A 17,216-nucleotide genomic window follows, 5' to 3' on the forward strand; every position below is an offset into this window, starting at 1 on the left:
TTGCATTGAACTGTATTGTTGCTGTATTGTCTCCCTTTATATTGTAAAGCGCTGAGCAAACTTGGTGCTATATAAATCCTGTATAATTATAATAATAGCTGCAGCAGATTTTCGATTTTGCACTCTGCAGTTTTAGGAAAGCATCCCCAATATATCTTTATATGTGTGAATCATATGATCATGTGAGATGGCTGTTAGGTTTACGTATTTAAGGCTAGGTTCCCACTAGTGCTGGCTGTGCAACCTGTGTTTGCTCGGGCACCGTGGCCCATTCATTTGAAGGGGCTGTTGTGCCCAAAAAAAGGTGAACACACCTTTTTTAAAAACTTGGACGCAGGAAAACTGGTCTTTTTGACCATGCCATCTCCCTGCGGTTCCCGCACCCCCAATCGCGCTGCAGGCTGAGATGAGTGGGGGTGTCATTCAGAAGAGCAGTGTGATTTGGCTATGGGTTTGGGAACAGGTGCGGTTCCTGCACCCAGTAAACAGCCCGCAGCCTAGTGTGAACCCAGCATCAGGGATGAATAGCAGTACAGGAGTTTAATAACACAAAGGAGCTGATTTACTAAAGGCAAATAGACTGGGCACTCTGCATGTGCAGTTGCTCCAGAGCTTAGTAAATGAGCAGAAGCTCTGCTGACTGCAAAGTGCACAGTATCTGCCTTTAGTAAATTAACACCAATATTGTTCGCAGGATTGGTTGCACTTACTGGCCCACCAGATTAGGTCTCTACATGAAGTGTAATTGCTGTTCTGTAGTATTAGAGCCTAGCATTAGATTGGATGCCTGCAATTTTCTAGCTGCAGTTATATGGGTCCAAATTTTTCATTATTGCAAGTACTTTAAATAGATTTTGCAAAAATTACTCTTTTGTATATTTTAATAAATCTGGTCTTGGGTATCCCAAAATATCACAAGATGTAATAATTTACACACACATCTAATTCACATTTTACATTTACAAAGTCAAGCTGGATACATGTATTAACAGCAGATTCTCAAAGCAAAATCCAATACTCAGTGAGCTGCTTACCAGGTAATAGATATTTACGAAATCGGATTAGCCTGCTCACAATAAATTTGACAGCTCCAAAAGGGATCACATTTTATTTATGAAACACTACCTGTTTTTTTTCTCTTTGGGGTAACCTAGTCCTTTAAACAGCATTCATAATAAATGGCAATTGAACACAAAGGAATAATTGATTTAAAGTGGTATTAAACCCAAAAGCAAATATTATATTGTAGCTTACTAATTCTTAGATGCGATGACTGTCTTATGCATTCTTTTATATTCACCTGTGATCTGTCCCGTAAGTCTGTTGCTTTACAACAAAACAAGTTGTTCTGTAAATGTAGTGGTTACAGGTTTGAGACAAACCATATACCACTGACAGGGGTGCTTACAATGATCAGCTTGTATTTAGGTAAACCCTTTATCCCCAAAAGAAAATAAAAATGCTGTAAGTACTTAAAGCGGAGCTCCACCCAAAAGGGGAAGTTACGCTTTAAGGACTGCTCCCCGTTAAGAATTGGCACCTTTGGGGGGCGGGGAGTGGGTACCTGCAAGGGCGGACTGACCATTTGGAAACTCAGGCACTGCCCGAGGGCCCGGGGTCAGTAGGGGGCCCCATAAGATGCCCCTGGTACCTTTTTAATAGGCATTGAGTTTGGGCAAGGACACAGGGGCCCTATGATCCCCTATTGCCCGGGGGCCCCATGAGTTGTCAGTCCGCCCCTAGGTACCCGCTCCCACTTACGCTCCGATTGCCTTGGCGATCGGAAACGGAAGGTGTCTTCCCTCCCTCCCTTCCTGTAGTCTATTGGGGCATGTGACAGGTCCCAGAAGACTACAGGACCATTCATGATGTGCAGCGCTACTCGTGAATGCGCAGTGGGTACCCGGCTGTGAAGCCGCAAGCTATCACAGCCGGGTGCCCACACTAAAGATGCTGGCCTCCTTGAATCCAGGATGGCCGGTGAAAAGGGCTGCGGGGGACACACCACAGGACCGAGGGACAGGTAAGTGGCTGTTTTTTTTTTTTAAACGTCAGCAGCTACAGTTCTTTTAGCTGCTGACTTTTATTTTTTGACAGGTGAGTGGAACTCCGCTTTAAGTAGTGTTAGCTGGAGTTTAGCTTCAGATTTTAGTGTATCTAAATCTGCTAGTGCATCTTACATCCCCCCCCCCCCTCAGATTAACAATGCTGCTGTCCAAAGCAACCACATGTGCTCCTTTATCCAGTGTGGAGGCACTCTAATAGAGGGTGTGTTAATGGCCAGAGCACCAGGTGAAAAGAGGGAAAAAGGGTTAAAAAAAGAAAACAAATGTAGCCACCACATCTAATGATCGGTAAATTGCAATATATTATATTTTTGGTTTGTGGTTTAATACCACTGTAAGTGAAAAGGCTGTAAGAGCATTCACAAATGAATGTGTTAGATTTAGGAGATTTCAACTAAAGAGGATTTTTAAGATGATGTTTACATTTTTGGGAGAAATGTTTTCGAACAAACCACTGACCTGTTTAATGCTCCCACAAAAATACAACTACCGCTGTCATTTTGGTGTCACCTTTTATGTAATATGACAACAAAAAAGTCAAAGGGCTACAGAAATCTGAAAAAAATCTTCATCTTTATGCAGGTTTGGATACATATGTATCTGTGAATGCTATTTATGATTCTTTAACACATTAATGAGTTATTATGAATTTCTCAAACTCTTCCTCCTTTCAACCAAAACACTCCATTTAAATTTAGTTTTTGATAAATTGAACCTTTGTCAGATTTTTCTTACAGTCTGTGACCCAGCTGAGAAGATGACACAAGGACATAAAATGAGGGGAACTGGTGTCACTGGGAGAGGAAGGAATAGACAAGCTGGAAAAATCTCACAAGGCTTCCAACATTTCCCCTCTAAAAAAACTGTATTCTCGTTTCAATCTGAGATCTCACATCACTTTCTGTCCCTTCTGAGAGGTAATTTCCCCTCTGTAGGTAAAGACAGCAATAAAAAACCAAAGAGATGTTCTAACCCTTCTCTACTCTACTCAAATGTATATGTTTTGGCTACAACTGATCTTCAAATTTTATTAAAGGATATGTTCACCTTTTGGACAATAATACGCATTTTTTTGCGGGTAAAAAAATGTGCATTTATTATTTTTGTCCAAAGGAGCCTGGAAAGCATTGCACCAGAGATCAGTAGATTGCTGATGCCATGCAGGTCTCCTGCAGACCTGTCAGAATATCTGCTTGCTGTACAGGATGTGCGAGTAAGCAGATATACGGACAGGAAACTTCAATGCATTACCACGGCGCTCCACAGGGCCATGGTAGTTCATTGAAAGCTACAAGCCCACAGCCACTGACAATGTTGGGACTTGTAGGCACTCATTCACAGAACACTGAATGAGGGACGCAGACCTACAGCTGGAGACCCGCATGGCTGCACGATTTTTATATCGAACAGATCGTACGGGGAGAAATCGGGCATGGCTGCGGCTATGGGAACATGTTACATGTTCCAAAGGTGAACTTATCCTAAGTTACAATATTAAAGGCAATTAAAAAAAACAAAAAAAACAAACATGTTATACTTACCTGCTCTGTGCAGTGGTTTTGCACACAGCAGCCCTGATACTCCTCTGCTTGGATTCCCCGCTGGTGCTCTTGGCCCTTCCCTCCTGCTGAGTTCCCCAATAGCAAGCAGCTTGCTATAGGGGCACCCAAGCAGGCTCACTCTTGAGCCACTGCTCTGCGTGTCCATTCACACACTGAGCTGTGGCTTGACCCCTACCCTTCTCTCTTCTCATTACCTCTCTGGCTATGATTGACAGCAGTGGTAGCCAATGGTGAGGGAGAGTCCTCAGAGAGCCATGGCTCTCGTGCACATCACTAGATCATGATGGGATTAGGGTAAGGATTAGGGTAAGTATTAGGGGAGCTGGGTGGCTGTTGCACACAGGTGGTTTTTTTTTACCTTGATGCATAGAAAGCATGAAGATAAATAACCTTGAGCCTTTACAACCACATTTTATAACAACTTGATATATGTAACAAACCTGGTCCTATACTAGAAAATGAGCAAAAAATCTAAAATATCCATCTCACCAAAAGCTGCATTTTAAACATTAAAAAAAAAAGCAAAGTGCACTTATGGTCTTACTGAACACACTGTAAAGCTCAATAAAATTTGAAAACATTACCAAATGAATAAAATACTTTCTAACTTGAAGCAGACTCTAGAAGACAAGCCCGCTGGTACATTCAATGTGAAGGAGACGGCTGCCTCGTCACACTGCGTCAGTGCGCCAGAGCCTGTTGTCAGGATATGGCCATAGACGGCTCTATATTTAGCAACCCCCCTAGTTAATAAATAATACAAACCCTGACTAATTGTATTCGGCAGACTCAATGTGCTGCATCTGGTTGGCTGATTTTCCATCGGGCTTTTTGCACTAAACAAGACCAGGAGCAGCTACCTATATTAACCCCATTACTCCCAGAGCCAGATGTCATCAAACACAGGGATATTATATCAGAATACCTACTTTCAGAATCTCCACATAAGGGTAGCCATCGGAGGCTATTTTGCTCCCGTTGATCTCAATGTGCCTAAGCCATTGTATGTGAGGCTGTGGATCACTGTACACTTTGCAGTAGAACTCGGCATTACTTCCAACAGTGACTGATGTATTCGCTGGCAGTCCAGCTTGAAGGATTGGCCGGTGAGGGGAACGCTCTGAGGGAAAAAAAGAAATATAAAATGCAATTCCATCGCTTTTAGTCCCAAATGCAGTGTGAATACATTACAATTTCATTAATAAAACTATTTTCTAACATCTTGGATATACTGTATTCCTCCTTTTGGTGGATACTGCCCCTTAAGTCTTCCAAAAAAGTCCAGCTTGCCAGTGCAAGAGGTGAAATAGCAAATACCGTCACCAGCAATACAGTGCAGAGAAGCCACTGGTACCCCACATAGGGAGCCTTCTTGATTCTTCCCACTGCTTGGCCATGTAATGTTCCCAATCAGATAGCATGACCAAGCACAAAGTGCAGTCGAAGCCCATTGTGAACCGGTCTGGTCAGAGCTGTGTTTCCACAGGCTTGTTTAACATTCCATTACTGAATTTGGCTGAAAATGTCTAGACACATCTGTGCACCATCAGCATACACCAATCAACCTAAACATTATTATTTAGCGGTAAAGTGAATAACAATGAACTAGTTACAACAACATCTGAATGTCGGCGGGATATATTAGGCAGCAAATAAACATGTTGTCCATGAAGTTGATGTGTTGAAAGCAAAAAAATGGGGATTTCAGTTTGTTGTATATGGGGCTGCGTAACCACAGAGCAGTAAGGATAGCCATGCGGACCAGTGTCCACAGCCAAAAATGCCAACAATGGTCACATGAGCAGAAGAGCAATAGAAGACTGTGGCCTGGTCTGATGAATCACATATTTTGTTACATAATATGATCATGGCTGAGTGCATGTGCATCATGTACCTGGGGAAGAAATTGTATCAGGATGCAGTAAGGGAAGAAGGCAAGCCGACAGAGGCAGTGTGATGCTTTGGGAAATGTTCTGTTGGGAAGCCTTGGGTCCTGCTATTCATGTTACATACCACCTACCTAAACATTGTTGCTGACCAAGTAGACCCCTTCATGTGGTGGTGGTGGTATTCCCTGGTGGCAGTGACCTCTTTTAGCACGATAATGCTTCCTGCTATGCTGCAAAAATGGTTCAACAGTTTGAGGTGTTGAATTGGTCTCCAAATTCACCAGATCTCAATCCATTGTGCATCTATTGGATATGCTGGAAAAATAAAAACCAATCCATGGAGCTCCCACCTCACAACTTACAAGACTTAAAAGGATCCGCTACTTGCAGCTTGGTGTCAGATACCACAGCATACCTTTAGAGGTCTAGTGTCATCCATGCTGTGATAGATCGGGGCTGTTTAGGCAGCAAAAGGGGGACCTACCCAATATTAGGCGAGTTATAATGTTATGGCTGATTGATATATATCTGCATAACTACTGGTATTAAAAAAAAAAAAAAAGGAAAAAAAAAAAAAACATGCATACAACAGGAGTTACATGCAGTGGGTTACTACATATTAGACAAAACATTTTCATCCAGCTGTCAGAGATCAGCCACACAGCTATCATCAATGGACAGGAAAAATCAGTTATTTTCTACATATTTTCAAACCGACTTTAAAAAAGATGGCAGCTTGAAGCTGCCTACCTGCAGGATACACCAAAGGTGCTTTCCTGTCTCACAATTTGATAAATAGGACCAACTGGGCATCAGTCATCAAAGTACTGGGTAAAGAAGAGCCCTCCGTGTTGTCAGAAGTAACCAGTTTCCAACTTGCCGTCCTCTTCATAAAAGCCAACAAGTCTGCTTTTTTGACAAACCGAAATAAATTAGGCTTTGTTTGAGTTAATTTTTTTTTTCCACATCCAGGAAGAAAGCAGTCAAAATGAATAAAGGACGTGTAGCAGAAGCAGGCTGGAGACCAGGGGGAAAAAATGCTGACAGACTAAATAAATTCAGCACCTTAAACTAGGCCTCATTGCCCCCTGCACAGGAAATATCTGAAATTTAATAGGATCTGTGAGGTGGAAATGGGGGTGGTGGGGAGTCAGAGCGGCTAAAATATGTAGCATAATTAAAGTCGGATGTTGAATGAAGGAAATATTTGAGTGAAGAATTGGCTACTTACTTGAGGAAATGGAGGGTAATTTCTTGATTTGTCAGATAGAGGGCAGAAAAACAAGTACATTTTTTCTTCCCTGCCTGAAAACCAGCCCAGTGCTATCATAACATGCACAAATGCCTAATTTCTTTCCATTCTTGTCTCAAATAACACAGCTGCTTGTGAAATATTTGTTTTGATTTTTTTTTTCTGGAGCGTATCATATGAGACATCTGTGAGGGGAATTAAAAATGGTTCCCTCGGAGTGATTACACAGCATTCATTCGTGATATAACTGGCTTAGGAATCACCAAATTACCTCAGCTACATTAAAGGCAATCAGTACAGTTTATGCAATGCCGGGCATTTATTATCCTATGGATTTAGTCCTTGAGGCCTTTGTCAGTCAAATGGAACAGAATGCAGAGGTTTTTGCACATATAGTCACCTAGTTAAGAGTAACTTCACCTAACTGCTTTCTTGAGCAGGCACCAGGTGTGTGAATACAAACCCAGAATTAACCCCATCACAACTTCTACAAGAGCAGTTGTACTTTTAAAAGGTTAGCTATACACGTTGACAATTCTGTGAGCTTCTGTGGACATGCATGCTCACATAAAAAGCAGTTTTAGCTATATGACAAATTATGCCTTTGTGTGTCTGCAAGTACGCCTTCTTGGGATTTAGATATACTATGGCTGTGCTTTAAAGTGCACATGTTCCTAAAAAAAGGCTTTAAGTACATGTCCCACTGTCCACACTGCTTTCTGGAAACCTCTTCGGCATCAGAGATAATTCCAGGTGTGTTGAATGCCTGATTTCCCACTGAGTGCCATGGTTGGTTCATTCTTGTAGGCCCCTACCACACCACTGTACCCTGTAATGATATAAGGGCTGACAGACAGAACCACGGAGCATGGACGGTTCAATGTTTGCGAAGATTTGTTTCTTTGTCTGGGTCACCTATCCTGTGTATAACAAGAAGGAGGAAAGGGGGGGGGGGGTGTAATCGTTTTCTCCCATTAAATTCTTCTAGAAGAACCACAAAAATGTCATATAGAGGGTCTTCAGGGACTCTTCTCTGTGAAGACACCCACTCATCAGGACACTATCGCCATGGACCACCATCACTCTGGACTTGCCTCTATTGGACTCTACCTATGCAGGCATGCTGTGCTAACATTTTCTCAGTAAAGCCTTTCAAATGTTGTCCTTTGAAAAGGTCTAAATGGGGTGCATAGAAGTAACCAACACACATACACATCTGAAGTTTGGGTCAGTTAAAGCACATTGAGGCATGAAGTCAGTCTCTGCAAGAGTAAACATAGTACAAAGGAAAAGCCAGCAGTTGCCAGGAGTAAAGAGATTAGTAACCAGTATAAGCAGCCTATTAGGAAATGTGGTACCGGTGCTAAATGGGGTCTCTGCTTTGGGCTCCCTCCCTAGCAGTCTGTTTCCCATATTAATTGGAGCAGATCAGCATCGCGAGGCCCTTGACCTAGCCATCAGGTATGGAAGAACAAGAAGAACAAAGAGCATGCATAGGTATGTGCTATGTGCATAGTGAGATCCCATTCTGTCACTAGGAGTGAGGGGACAGAGGTACACTGAATAGGTGGAATCGGCAAGAGCTCAGCATGTCCCTCCTAATTGCCAACAGTTACAGTCAAGGTGTTCATTGACACAAGACCAGTTGGTTAACTAAAATCCAGTTTATTCACTCAAAGTACATGGTGTAATGCCCATCTCTAAGCTGGAGGATCATCTTAATGTTGATTTTCCCTGAAAGCGGTCCTTGTCTTGTCCCAGGGCATTGATGAGAGCGACATAGCAAAAGGCACCCCATGTGCAGGGTGAGTGGCCCCATCCATCATATCTATCGTTGCCCAGATGAACCCACCCCGGGGTAGGCCTTTTATGTCAACCTAAATTCTGGTGCTCAACGCAGTGACATGGAGGAAGGCTCACCTACCCTAAAAGGAGTTCACTCAAAGCAGTATTCTCAATTACTAGGTGGCAATCTATAAAACTAGTTTCAGTTCTTTTGTATTCCTGGGGATGAACAAAGCTGAGCATTGCTGACAATTCTCTATTAATGGGTGTATATTAAATGTAACAAATTACTAGGCCCCACTGGAAGAATCAAAACGTGTGAGATGGGGAAACAGCTCTCATTGTTTGAACACTGTTTGTGTGGAAGTAAATTAATGTTTTGACTGACATTCTGCAGTTTAGCCACAAGATGTCACTGGTTTTCTAACACCAGACTGCATAGAGATTTGTATATTCATGAAGAGGTGGAGTTTTGCACACAGAGTTTGAGAGAACAGGAAGGAGAGAAGCCATGTTTTGGAGCATAGTGAATAAGGGGCCCTGTGAGCTGAGAATCTGATGACATCCAGGTGTGAAAGTGTCCCTCCGTAACCAGAGCTGCAGCTACGTGAAGCTGATGAGATTGCTGCCAGGAATGCTGATGAAATTGCTGTCAGGAATGCTGATAAGACCAGAGGAACTAAGCAACATATACGGCGAGACTGCATGCTTGTTGGAGAGACATTTGTTCTGTTCAGAGTCACCAGAGGATGCAAAGCAGACCCAGGTCGGTAAGATCGTGCACGCACCTCATTTCAGTGTTGGCACCTTGAGACTGAGTCCAGGCCTATAGTTAGTTAGTTAGTTAGGGTCTCTGTTTGTGTCAGGCCACAAGTGTTGTTACTGATCATTGGAAGGGCTCCACAACTTAAAGTGACATTTCACATTGGAGAGCTGATAAAATCCTACAAACTTAAGCCAGACTGGCGTTTTGCTCAGAAGGAATACTCGGGCACGTGCTACAGGACCAGTTATGGGAGGGGGAATACTGTAGATTTGTGTAAGATTGTAAGCTGTTGTGCTGCACCGCAGGCTAGCCCATACCACACACCCATACACTGATTCCTGCTCTTTTAGGGTAATAACAGTTAAGGTGTGGCAGCTTAGTTGTGGACGCCAGTAGGTAAATTACTTCACTTTCTACCTTCATCCATCAGAAGGCACCGTGCTGTGCAGCACAAGGGTCTCAGCCTTTGGGCTGGGTGTATGTAAATTTATTGTATGTTTCCAGCATTTGTGGTTGTGTTTATTTGCCACATCTAAGCAAAATTCTGTTGTGGCAAAAGCAGGTGTTGGGGTTGCTTTCCTCGTTCGTGACTTCACTGTATCCTGGGGAGCCCACCCCGGTACATGGCTTACACATGCACTAGCATTGGTTGAAAACCTGGCTAACAGTGCTCTTCCGTGCACTGAGTTGCACCATATTACCGTGATGGATGATTCAACACAACCTGTATCAGCTACCACTTTACTTTGTCCAGAGTTCACATCAGGAATATCTATAAAAGATCCAAAATTTTGATTGCAGGTAGATCAGTTCTGCTTAAGCTGTGGAAGCCCTAACTGTATATTCAGCATTGATCCATAAAGTGTTTATAATATAATCAAGGAACAGATGTACAAGAACATTCCAGCAGGATCTGTGGTCTCAGAGGAAGTATAGATCATAACTGCAAGCTTGAATTAATTGACATGCTTTTCAGATCTTTTAATTTAAAAAATTTGAGCTCTTACCGACTACATCCAGCTGATACGTGTGGTTAATATTGCCATACTTGTTCTCTACAATACAGGTGTAATTCCCCTTGTCAGATGGAACAACCGAATCCATTATAAGACTCCATGTCTGAGAACGGACCTACAAATGAAAAAAAAAAAAAATTTTCTTTTTTGCATAATGCTTTTGTGGCATGACGTTCAATTTACAAAAAGATGATTTCTGTAAAGCACTTTGTGTATGTAAACTGGCCACCTAACATTCTTACACTTCGGAAAAAACAACCACCCTTCGTATGGACACCCCTCCTCCTTGGCATGCCCTAGTAATTTGCCAAGGAAGAAAAACAGCTAAGGTCATGTCTGGTCATATTTATGATTTTAACAATGGTCAAAGTGTGAACGTTCCGACACCCAGGACAGAAGACATGTCTATGGAGATATGCAAGAAAGACAAACCGCCTCAGACCCAAGTACTAAGACTCTGCTGGAACACACTATACAGAAGCACAAATGGCAGCTTGCTAGGAGTTGATTAAAAAAAAGATAGATAGATTAGATTCGATAGATAGATTAGATTTGATAGATTAGATTTGATAGATTAGATCTAGCACGTATAACAAGCTTTGCTTCCTTTTCTATACTTCTTAATTACCCGCAGCTTGTTAGACCATCTAACAAGCTCAGTAATCAGCAGGGGGAGAGATTAATGAGCCTCAACTTCTAAAACTTCTGCTAAACTAAAGAAGATAGCATGCTGGGACGAGAGAAAAGATGGCCCAACTTCAAATCTGGACTGGCACGCAAGGTGATCTCATGTCCTGGCAGCTTCCCAGTTAAAGTGGAGCATCACTAATATAGTCATAAACACCAGGCAGTCTCAATGAGAGGAGACCGAAGAGCTACTGCACAACTTTGCTAGACTACCTTCTGGACTGGGGCTTATGCTGCTCTTCTGTTGGTATACTAAAGGTCAGCTCTTTTAACAACCCATTATAGCAGTATTGCTGTATTTGTTGTCAAGCATCTATACAAGGATGCATACCCATGAACAACTGTTCCCATTGAGGTGCTCAAAACTAAGCACAGGTTTGGTCAAAAGTTGTGTTAATATAAACCTAAAGTGTACCTCCTGGCAAGACAATTTATTGAAGGTTTGGAGGAAAGACCCTCTCAAGTTTTTATTATGATCTGCAGAGCTTTTTTTTCCCTTAAAGAATACTCTCCTCTTCTGGGTCACCCCTGTCTCTGCCCCCTACCCACCTCCGAGCACTGTCCTTTGGTTCCACCTCCTACCCACCTTTCAGTACTGCCCATTTTAGAGAATACAGAACAAAAAGTATCATATTGTTGTGCTAAGCAATTTTGAAGTTTATAAATGAAAACAAGAAAAGCAGCAAAATAGGTCCCCTGCAGCCAGCTACAATAGACCCCCCCCAGCAAAAGTAGATCCCCCAGCAACAATAGACCCCATCTGCAACAACAGATCTCTAAACCCTCCAGCTTCCAGCAATAATAGGCCCCCTCCATCAACAGTAGCTATTTCCCAGCAACAAGTGACCCCCCCCCGAAACATAAGACCCCCCCCAGCAACAACATATTCCCCACCAGCAACAATAGACCCCTCAATGAAAAATAGCAAGCATCAATAGACCCTCCAGAACACCCCAGCACCCCTTGCCATTACATACATCCAGTGCTGAAGGTTCTGGAACTGAGTTCCCCCACGCTCCCACTGAAAAAAAGCCCTGACTGTCTGTGTCCCCATTGGAGAGATTCACCTATTTTTGCTAGTGACTATTGTTACAAAAAATGTAAATTCAAAAATTTTAAGTCACCTTTAGAACAAAAAGTGAGGGAAAATCTTCCAATAGGGATACTTGTTCCGGGTCCAACTGTCTAAGAGGGGAATTTCCCTATCACTTTGGGAGATGTCCTTAAACTCCCTATTGCATCTCTAGAACAAGAAGGTAAGGGTAATTTCCCAAAATGGTGTCCAGACCAGAAAAAAAAAACTAGTGCTTTTTTTTTTTTAACCCTTTTCTACGTAATCCTAAGATTAGAAAAATGTTTTGGATATACATACACACTAAGTTGTTGTCAACACTTTGCAAACGCCAGTAACTCACGTATAAGGTTTCTTTGAATGGGTGAAGGTTGCTTTAGGGTTTTGCACCATAAAGAGAATTATAAATAAATGGTTACTAAATTCTAAATGTTTATAAACAGTAAATTGTCATCAAGAACAACAGCTTTTATCACAACCTTAATGCCTCATGCTCACTGGGGGCATTAGCTGTATTAAGTTACAATAAAAATGCAAGTTTTTCTGTTGGGTTTTTTTGAGCATTTTTCATCAGCGTTTAGCTGCGTTTTTAGCACAAAACAAATTGGCTCAAAAACACCAGTTTGCCACATTAACTAGCGTTAGAGTTTTTACAGCTAAAAAAACCTCCTCTTGAACCCCACTAGTTCTAGGGGGGGGGGGGTTCTAGACAGAAAGTGCCCCTGCCAAAAAATGCTTATGTAAGCCTATGTGTGCATGGACACGTAGGATAACATGCTGGGGAGTTTACTGGCTGTAGAAAAATTCCAGAAGCCAAAAACAGCAGCTGTAAAAATGCCCAGAATGCATGAGGTCTTTTTTTTAAATGACTAGCAGTGTTTGCAAATCAGGGGAATCTCTATTATAGAAACAATTTGATTTTGCTGAACATTTGTATATTGTCCAATTTCCAGAAAGTCATACAATTTATCAATCACACTTACCTGGATTCCTTAATTGTGCTATAGGAAGTTATCAGCTCCCAAGATTTTTTTTTGCACTTAACAGATATAAGAAAACACTTTAAATAGTACATTGGGGTGTGCTTGGTTGGAATCATAACCAGGACACTGTCTGCACTGAGTTGGTGTGGGTTTCCTCCAGATCCTCCTGTTTCCTCCACATTCCTAAGACATGCTGGTAGGTTAATTGGCTCCTATCTAAATTTGCCTGTGGCATGTGAAGGAAGGAGAGTTTAGATTGTAAGTTCCTTCAGGGTAGGGACCGATGTGAATGTACAATATGTGAAGTTTGGAAATTGTTGGCGCTAATTAACTAATAAATATTTAAATAGACCAAAAGGGAGTAAGTTAGAGAAGTTCATTGCCAGGGTTTACATACATTTGAAATATTTATCTGGGTGCAGCTATATTTGTTCATTACTTACATAGGCTCTGCTTCCGATTGTGTTTTACTACTTCTTTGTTACATTCAAGTATATACTGTAAGCTGGTTGACTAATTCAGAGTGATGCACTTCCCTTCTCTTTTTTCAAATAAAGCTATAATCAAGTATGACCAAAAGTGATAGAAATCCAGCCACCCTAGGGGCTAGCTTGAGCCGTATGGCCCTATTTATCACAAGACAATCAAGGGCCTATGGCAGCAGGGTCTTAGGTGGCAACAAAAACCCACATGTGCAACCTGACATTTTCATTTGTCTTGTCCAATCACTGCTAGACTATGCTGGGTAAATTTAGACAGAGAGGTGAAGTGGAAATAGAGCAAGGGTACTGCTGAGAGGAATCCAAAGACTCCTTGTTGCCTCTCCTTTTCCTCTGCAGTCAACAGAAGATCTGTAAAGAAAGTAGAAAGCATCCTACCTTAAGTTGTATATTCTTGTTTCACTTGTCCTAGTAATAATTATGTAAGAAGGGATAGAGCCTCTCAGATTGAGATCAATTTGTGATATGGCTGGTGTAAGCTCCAAAAACCTGCCCTTGCTGAGCAATAGTAGCTGTCAGCTTGCATTACAAATTACATTCTAAATTCTGTAACCCATAATGCATCAAGTCATGTGTTTCAAAGACAATCTGTACCTTATAACCACCGATGCGGTGATCTGGTTTGAACTCTTTGCCGTTCTTTAGCCAGCGTAGTGTGGGTGTAGGTGTCCCGCCTGCCGGACACCTGAACTTCACGGTTTTGGCTGCCGGTACAGCATGTAATTTCTTCTCCATCTTTTCCGGGTTTGCCCAATACGGTCCTGTGAAAAGAAAAGAGGCAAATATTTTCAATATAAAAACATGGATTTATTTCCCATAAACATCAGAAAGTAAAAAAACAAAAACATCTTTTTATGGCTTCATTGTGCCATGGTTTGAAGAGAGATCTAGTAAGCCTGATGAGGATATCTTGTAAACAAGACCATAGTAATCACCCAAAAATAAACATCTTTTTGGGTGGACTTAGCCTTTACAGTGACTATACTGTATATGGGTAGTTTTCTTTTTGCATTGTATGTGAAATTTGAACCACTACGGTTCTTCAATTTATTGCCAAGTACAAAAAGAATAAACTCCACCCAATTCAAACAATTTTTGGACTAGGTGTTTTCTTTTCAAGCAAAGTTATGACCTTCTGCTCACACAAATCTTTCCTAGCACTGCAAGTGTTAATGGTGTACTGGGATCTTTACTCAATTAGGATTGCATGGGGCTGGAGGAATCCCACAGGAATTTAAGGTATGTGTTGTTTAAATGTGAACTGTTAATGGGAGAAAGGGAGATCATGTGGCTGCTTGACATTAAAACGGATGAATGTAGGGGGGCGGTTGAACGATTCTGGGAATATAAATTTGTATAACACAGACGAGCTCTTACACAAAGGTCTGTTCTGACGTTTCTCCACAGAATGGTTTTTAGGAAAATATTGCTATGCCTCAGTCAGTTATTCTGACCTTTTGTTGTAGATTTAAACATTTGCCAGCAATACCCAGAAGCATGTGTCACATTGGTAAAGTTGACCTGTTGTCAACAATTTTCTAGAATAAAGCAATATTTTGAAGCATGCAGCCTCAGGCCCCATTCACACTGGGAAATGAGCTATGCACCCTATGTAAGGCTGTCTTTTACTGGCACACAGATACACAGGTGTTGCGTGCATCTCCGAGCCAGAGTCCCATAGATGTCTACTGGGACACGAGGCTAAATGCACATTCGTAAGGGTGCATAGCTCCAAAAAGGTACCCAGAGTGCATTCAGGGACACGTGGTAAAAGACTGTCCTGCGTGGGTTATGTAGCTAATCTCCCCATGTTAACAGGGCCTTAAAATACTTTGTGTGCCACAAGAAAATTGGTACTTAGTATGGCGAATGGACAGAAAATTCAGTAGACTAAACTGGATGTTTAAAGCTGAACTCCAAGCAATGCTCACCTTATTCCAAACTCCTTTGGTACTCTTGGTGTAGGACCCTCAACATCCCCACAATTCAGGGCTCCTGGCTCTAAAATGTGCATGTTATTGCTGTAGAAGCCATGACAGGACAAGCAGCTAAGAGAAGTAGCTTTGTGGGGACTGATTGCACGACATAAATGAAACACGTCATCAGCACACTGACAGGCTTGTTTCAAAGTGAAAACATAGAAAAGAAATTGTCTCACAAAGTGCATACACTATTGCTTACCTTCACTCTGTGACTTTAAGGCCTCATGTACACTGCTGCTCCTAAACGCGAGTTTAGGAGCGTTTGGCATAAAAAAAAAAAAAAAAAAAGCCCGTAAACTCAGCTCAGTAAAAGCCTATGTGCCCATACACATACAGGCTTTTATCAGAATTTAGCAGCAGCTTTTAGGGCAAGTTAAACATCCCTCTCCTGAACGCAGAATAATCACATTCAGAAGAGGAACATTATGGCCAAAAAGCGTGAAACGTTGCAAAAACGTGTATATGTGTTTTAGCCACGTTTAGCATTTCTCAGCTGATGAGAGCTTGGCGTCCAAGGGAGCTTACTGTACATGTAGCCTAATAAAGTCACAATGTATAGTCTCAGTGATCACTGGGCATGACAGTCTACTGCAGACAGGAAGAAGCAATTTCCTTAGACACATTTCCTGGAAGAATTCTAGGAAGTGGATTCTGATGCCGGTCCAGTAACTATATGTACAGACACGTGTTTTTACTTATGTGAGTGTATTTCTTGGTTATAATAAATTATTTGAAAAGGTTTTTAAACTATGGACAGGCTCTCTATTTCTTGCCTTACATGAATTTTAATGTGGAAAATATGCATATACCTACCTTATTGATGGTGTTCCTGGGCGATACACCCAGGCAGCTTGGAAGGGGACTCAGATGTCCTGAGAGATTGCATAAGCGCTCTATGACTCTTAAGTCTAAGTGGGTCATGGGAAGTTGGTAAGCAAGTACTCGATTACATATATAAGATTTCGGAAAGAGGCGTGGCTTCACTTTCTTGCACATCCTTGGATGGGACGGTTTGTGGACTCATTTAACTTAACTTTTCACTGTAAGTTTTTTTGTATATTGTATTATGTATTTAATGTATATTTCTGCACTATGGTTGTTTCTGTCTAGTGCAACACATTTTTATTTCCCTTATTTCTTAAGGCTGCATTCATACCTGCAAATGCACCCTGCCTCCAAATATACGTATGCGATACCCCAGTGTGGGTTCCCACAATTAGCTGCGAGAGGCAGTCCCATTGAAAGCAATCATGGCCATTTGTATGTAATTACTCATGCAGTAATCACATGCAAGTGATTTGCCCTGGATGAAGACAGTCTGGGTCCAACGCCAATCACTTGCATGTGATCACTGCATGAGCGAGTACATGTGATTGGCTGCTATTAGTTGCGAGAGCTGCTAGCCTCCCATAATCAGAATCCCTGCTGGAGTACGTCCTTCAAAATCGGGGCTCGGGTGCATTCACATGCGTGAATGCACCCCAATGTTTCCTGGTTGTTAAGACATACTGCGAGACTGTTCCTAGGCACAGTTACTTGGCTGAAGCTAAATCTGCTCTAACGTTAGACAAAAAGTTTGTTTGTAGTTTGTGACATCAGGGATATATTCACACAGACTTTTAATGTCACTGAGAATCTAACGTGCATCTATTTCTA

The 17,216-nt window shown here is 41.9% G+C and overlaps 1 protein-coding gene across 6 annotated transcripts in view; it reads right to left on the minus strand.

Moving 5' to 3' along the window:
- Positions 1–17,216, minus strand: part of FGFR1 (fibroblast growth factor receptor 1) — a 134,883-nt gene that overhangs the window by 29,051 nt on the left and 88,616 nt on the right. For all 6 annotated transcript variants that reach the window (XM_089661321.1, XM_089661319.1, XM_089661323.1 and 3 more), the window contains 3 exons: positions 14,173–14,339; positions 10,328–10,451; positions 4,558–4,748 (listed from right to left, as the gene is read on the minus strand). In XM_089661321.1, the coding sequence (XP_089517447.1) occupies positions 4,558–4,748; positions 10,328–10,451; positions 14,173–14,339 (482 nt within the window). The remainder of the gene's footprint in view (positions 1–4,557; positions 4,749–10,327; positions 10,452–14,172; positions 14,340–17,216) is intronic.

Source organism: Staurois parvus, unplaced genomic scaffold, assembly GCF_062004578.1.
Source record: "Staurois parvus isolate SC_StPar_1 unplaced genomic scaffold, SC_StPar_1.0 ptg001328l, whole genome shotgun sequence".
NCBI lineage: Eukaryota > Metazoa > Chordata > Amphibia > Anura > Ranidae > Staurois > Staurois parvus.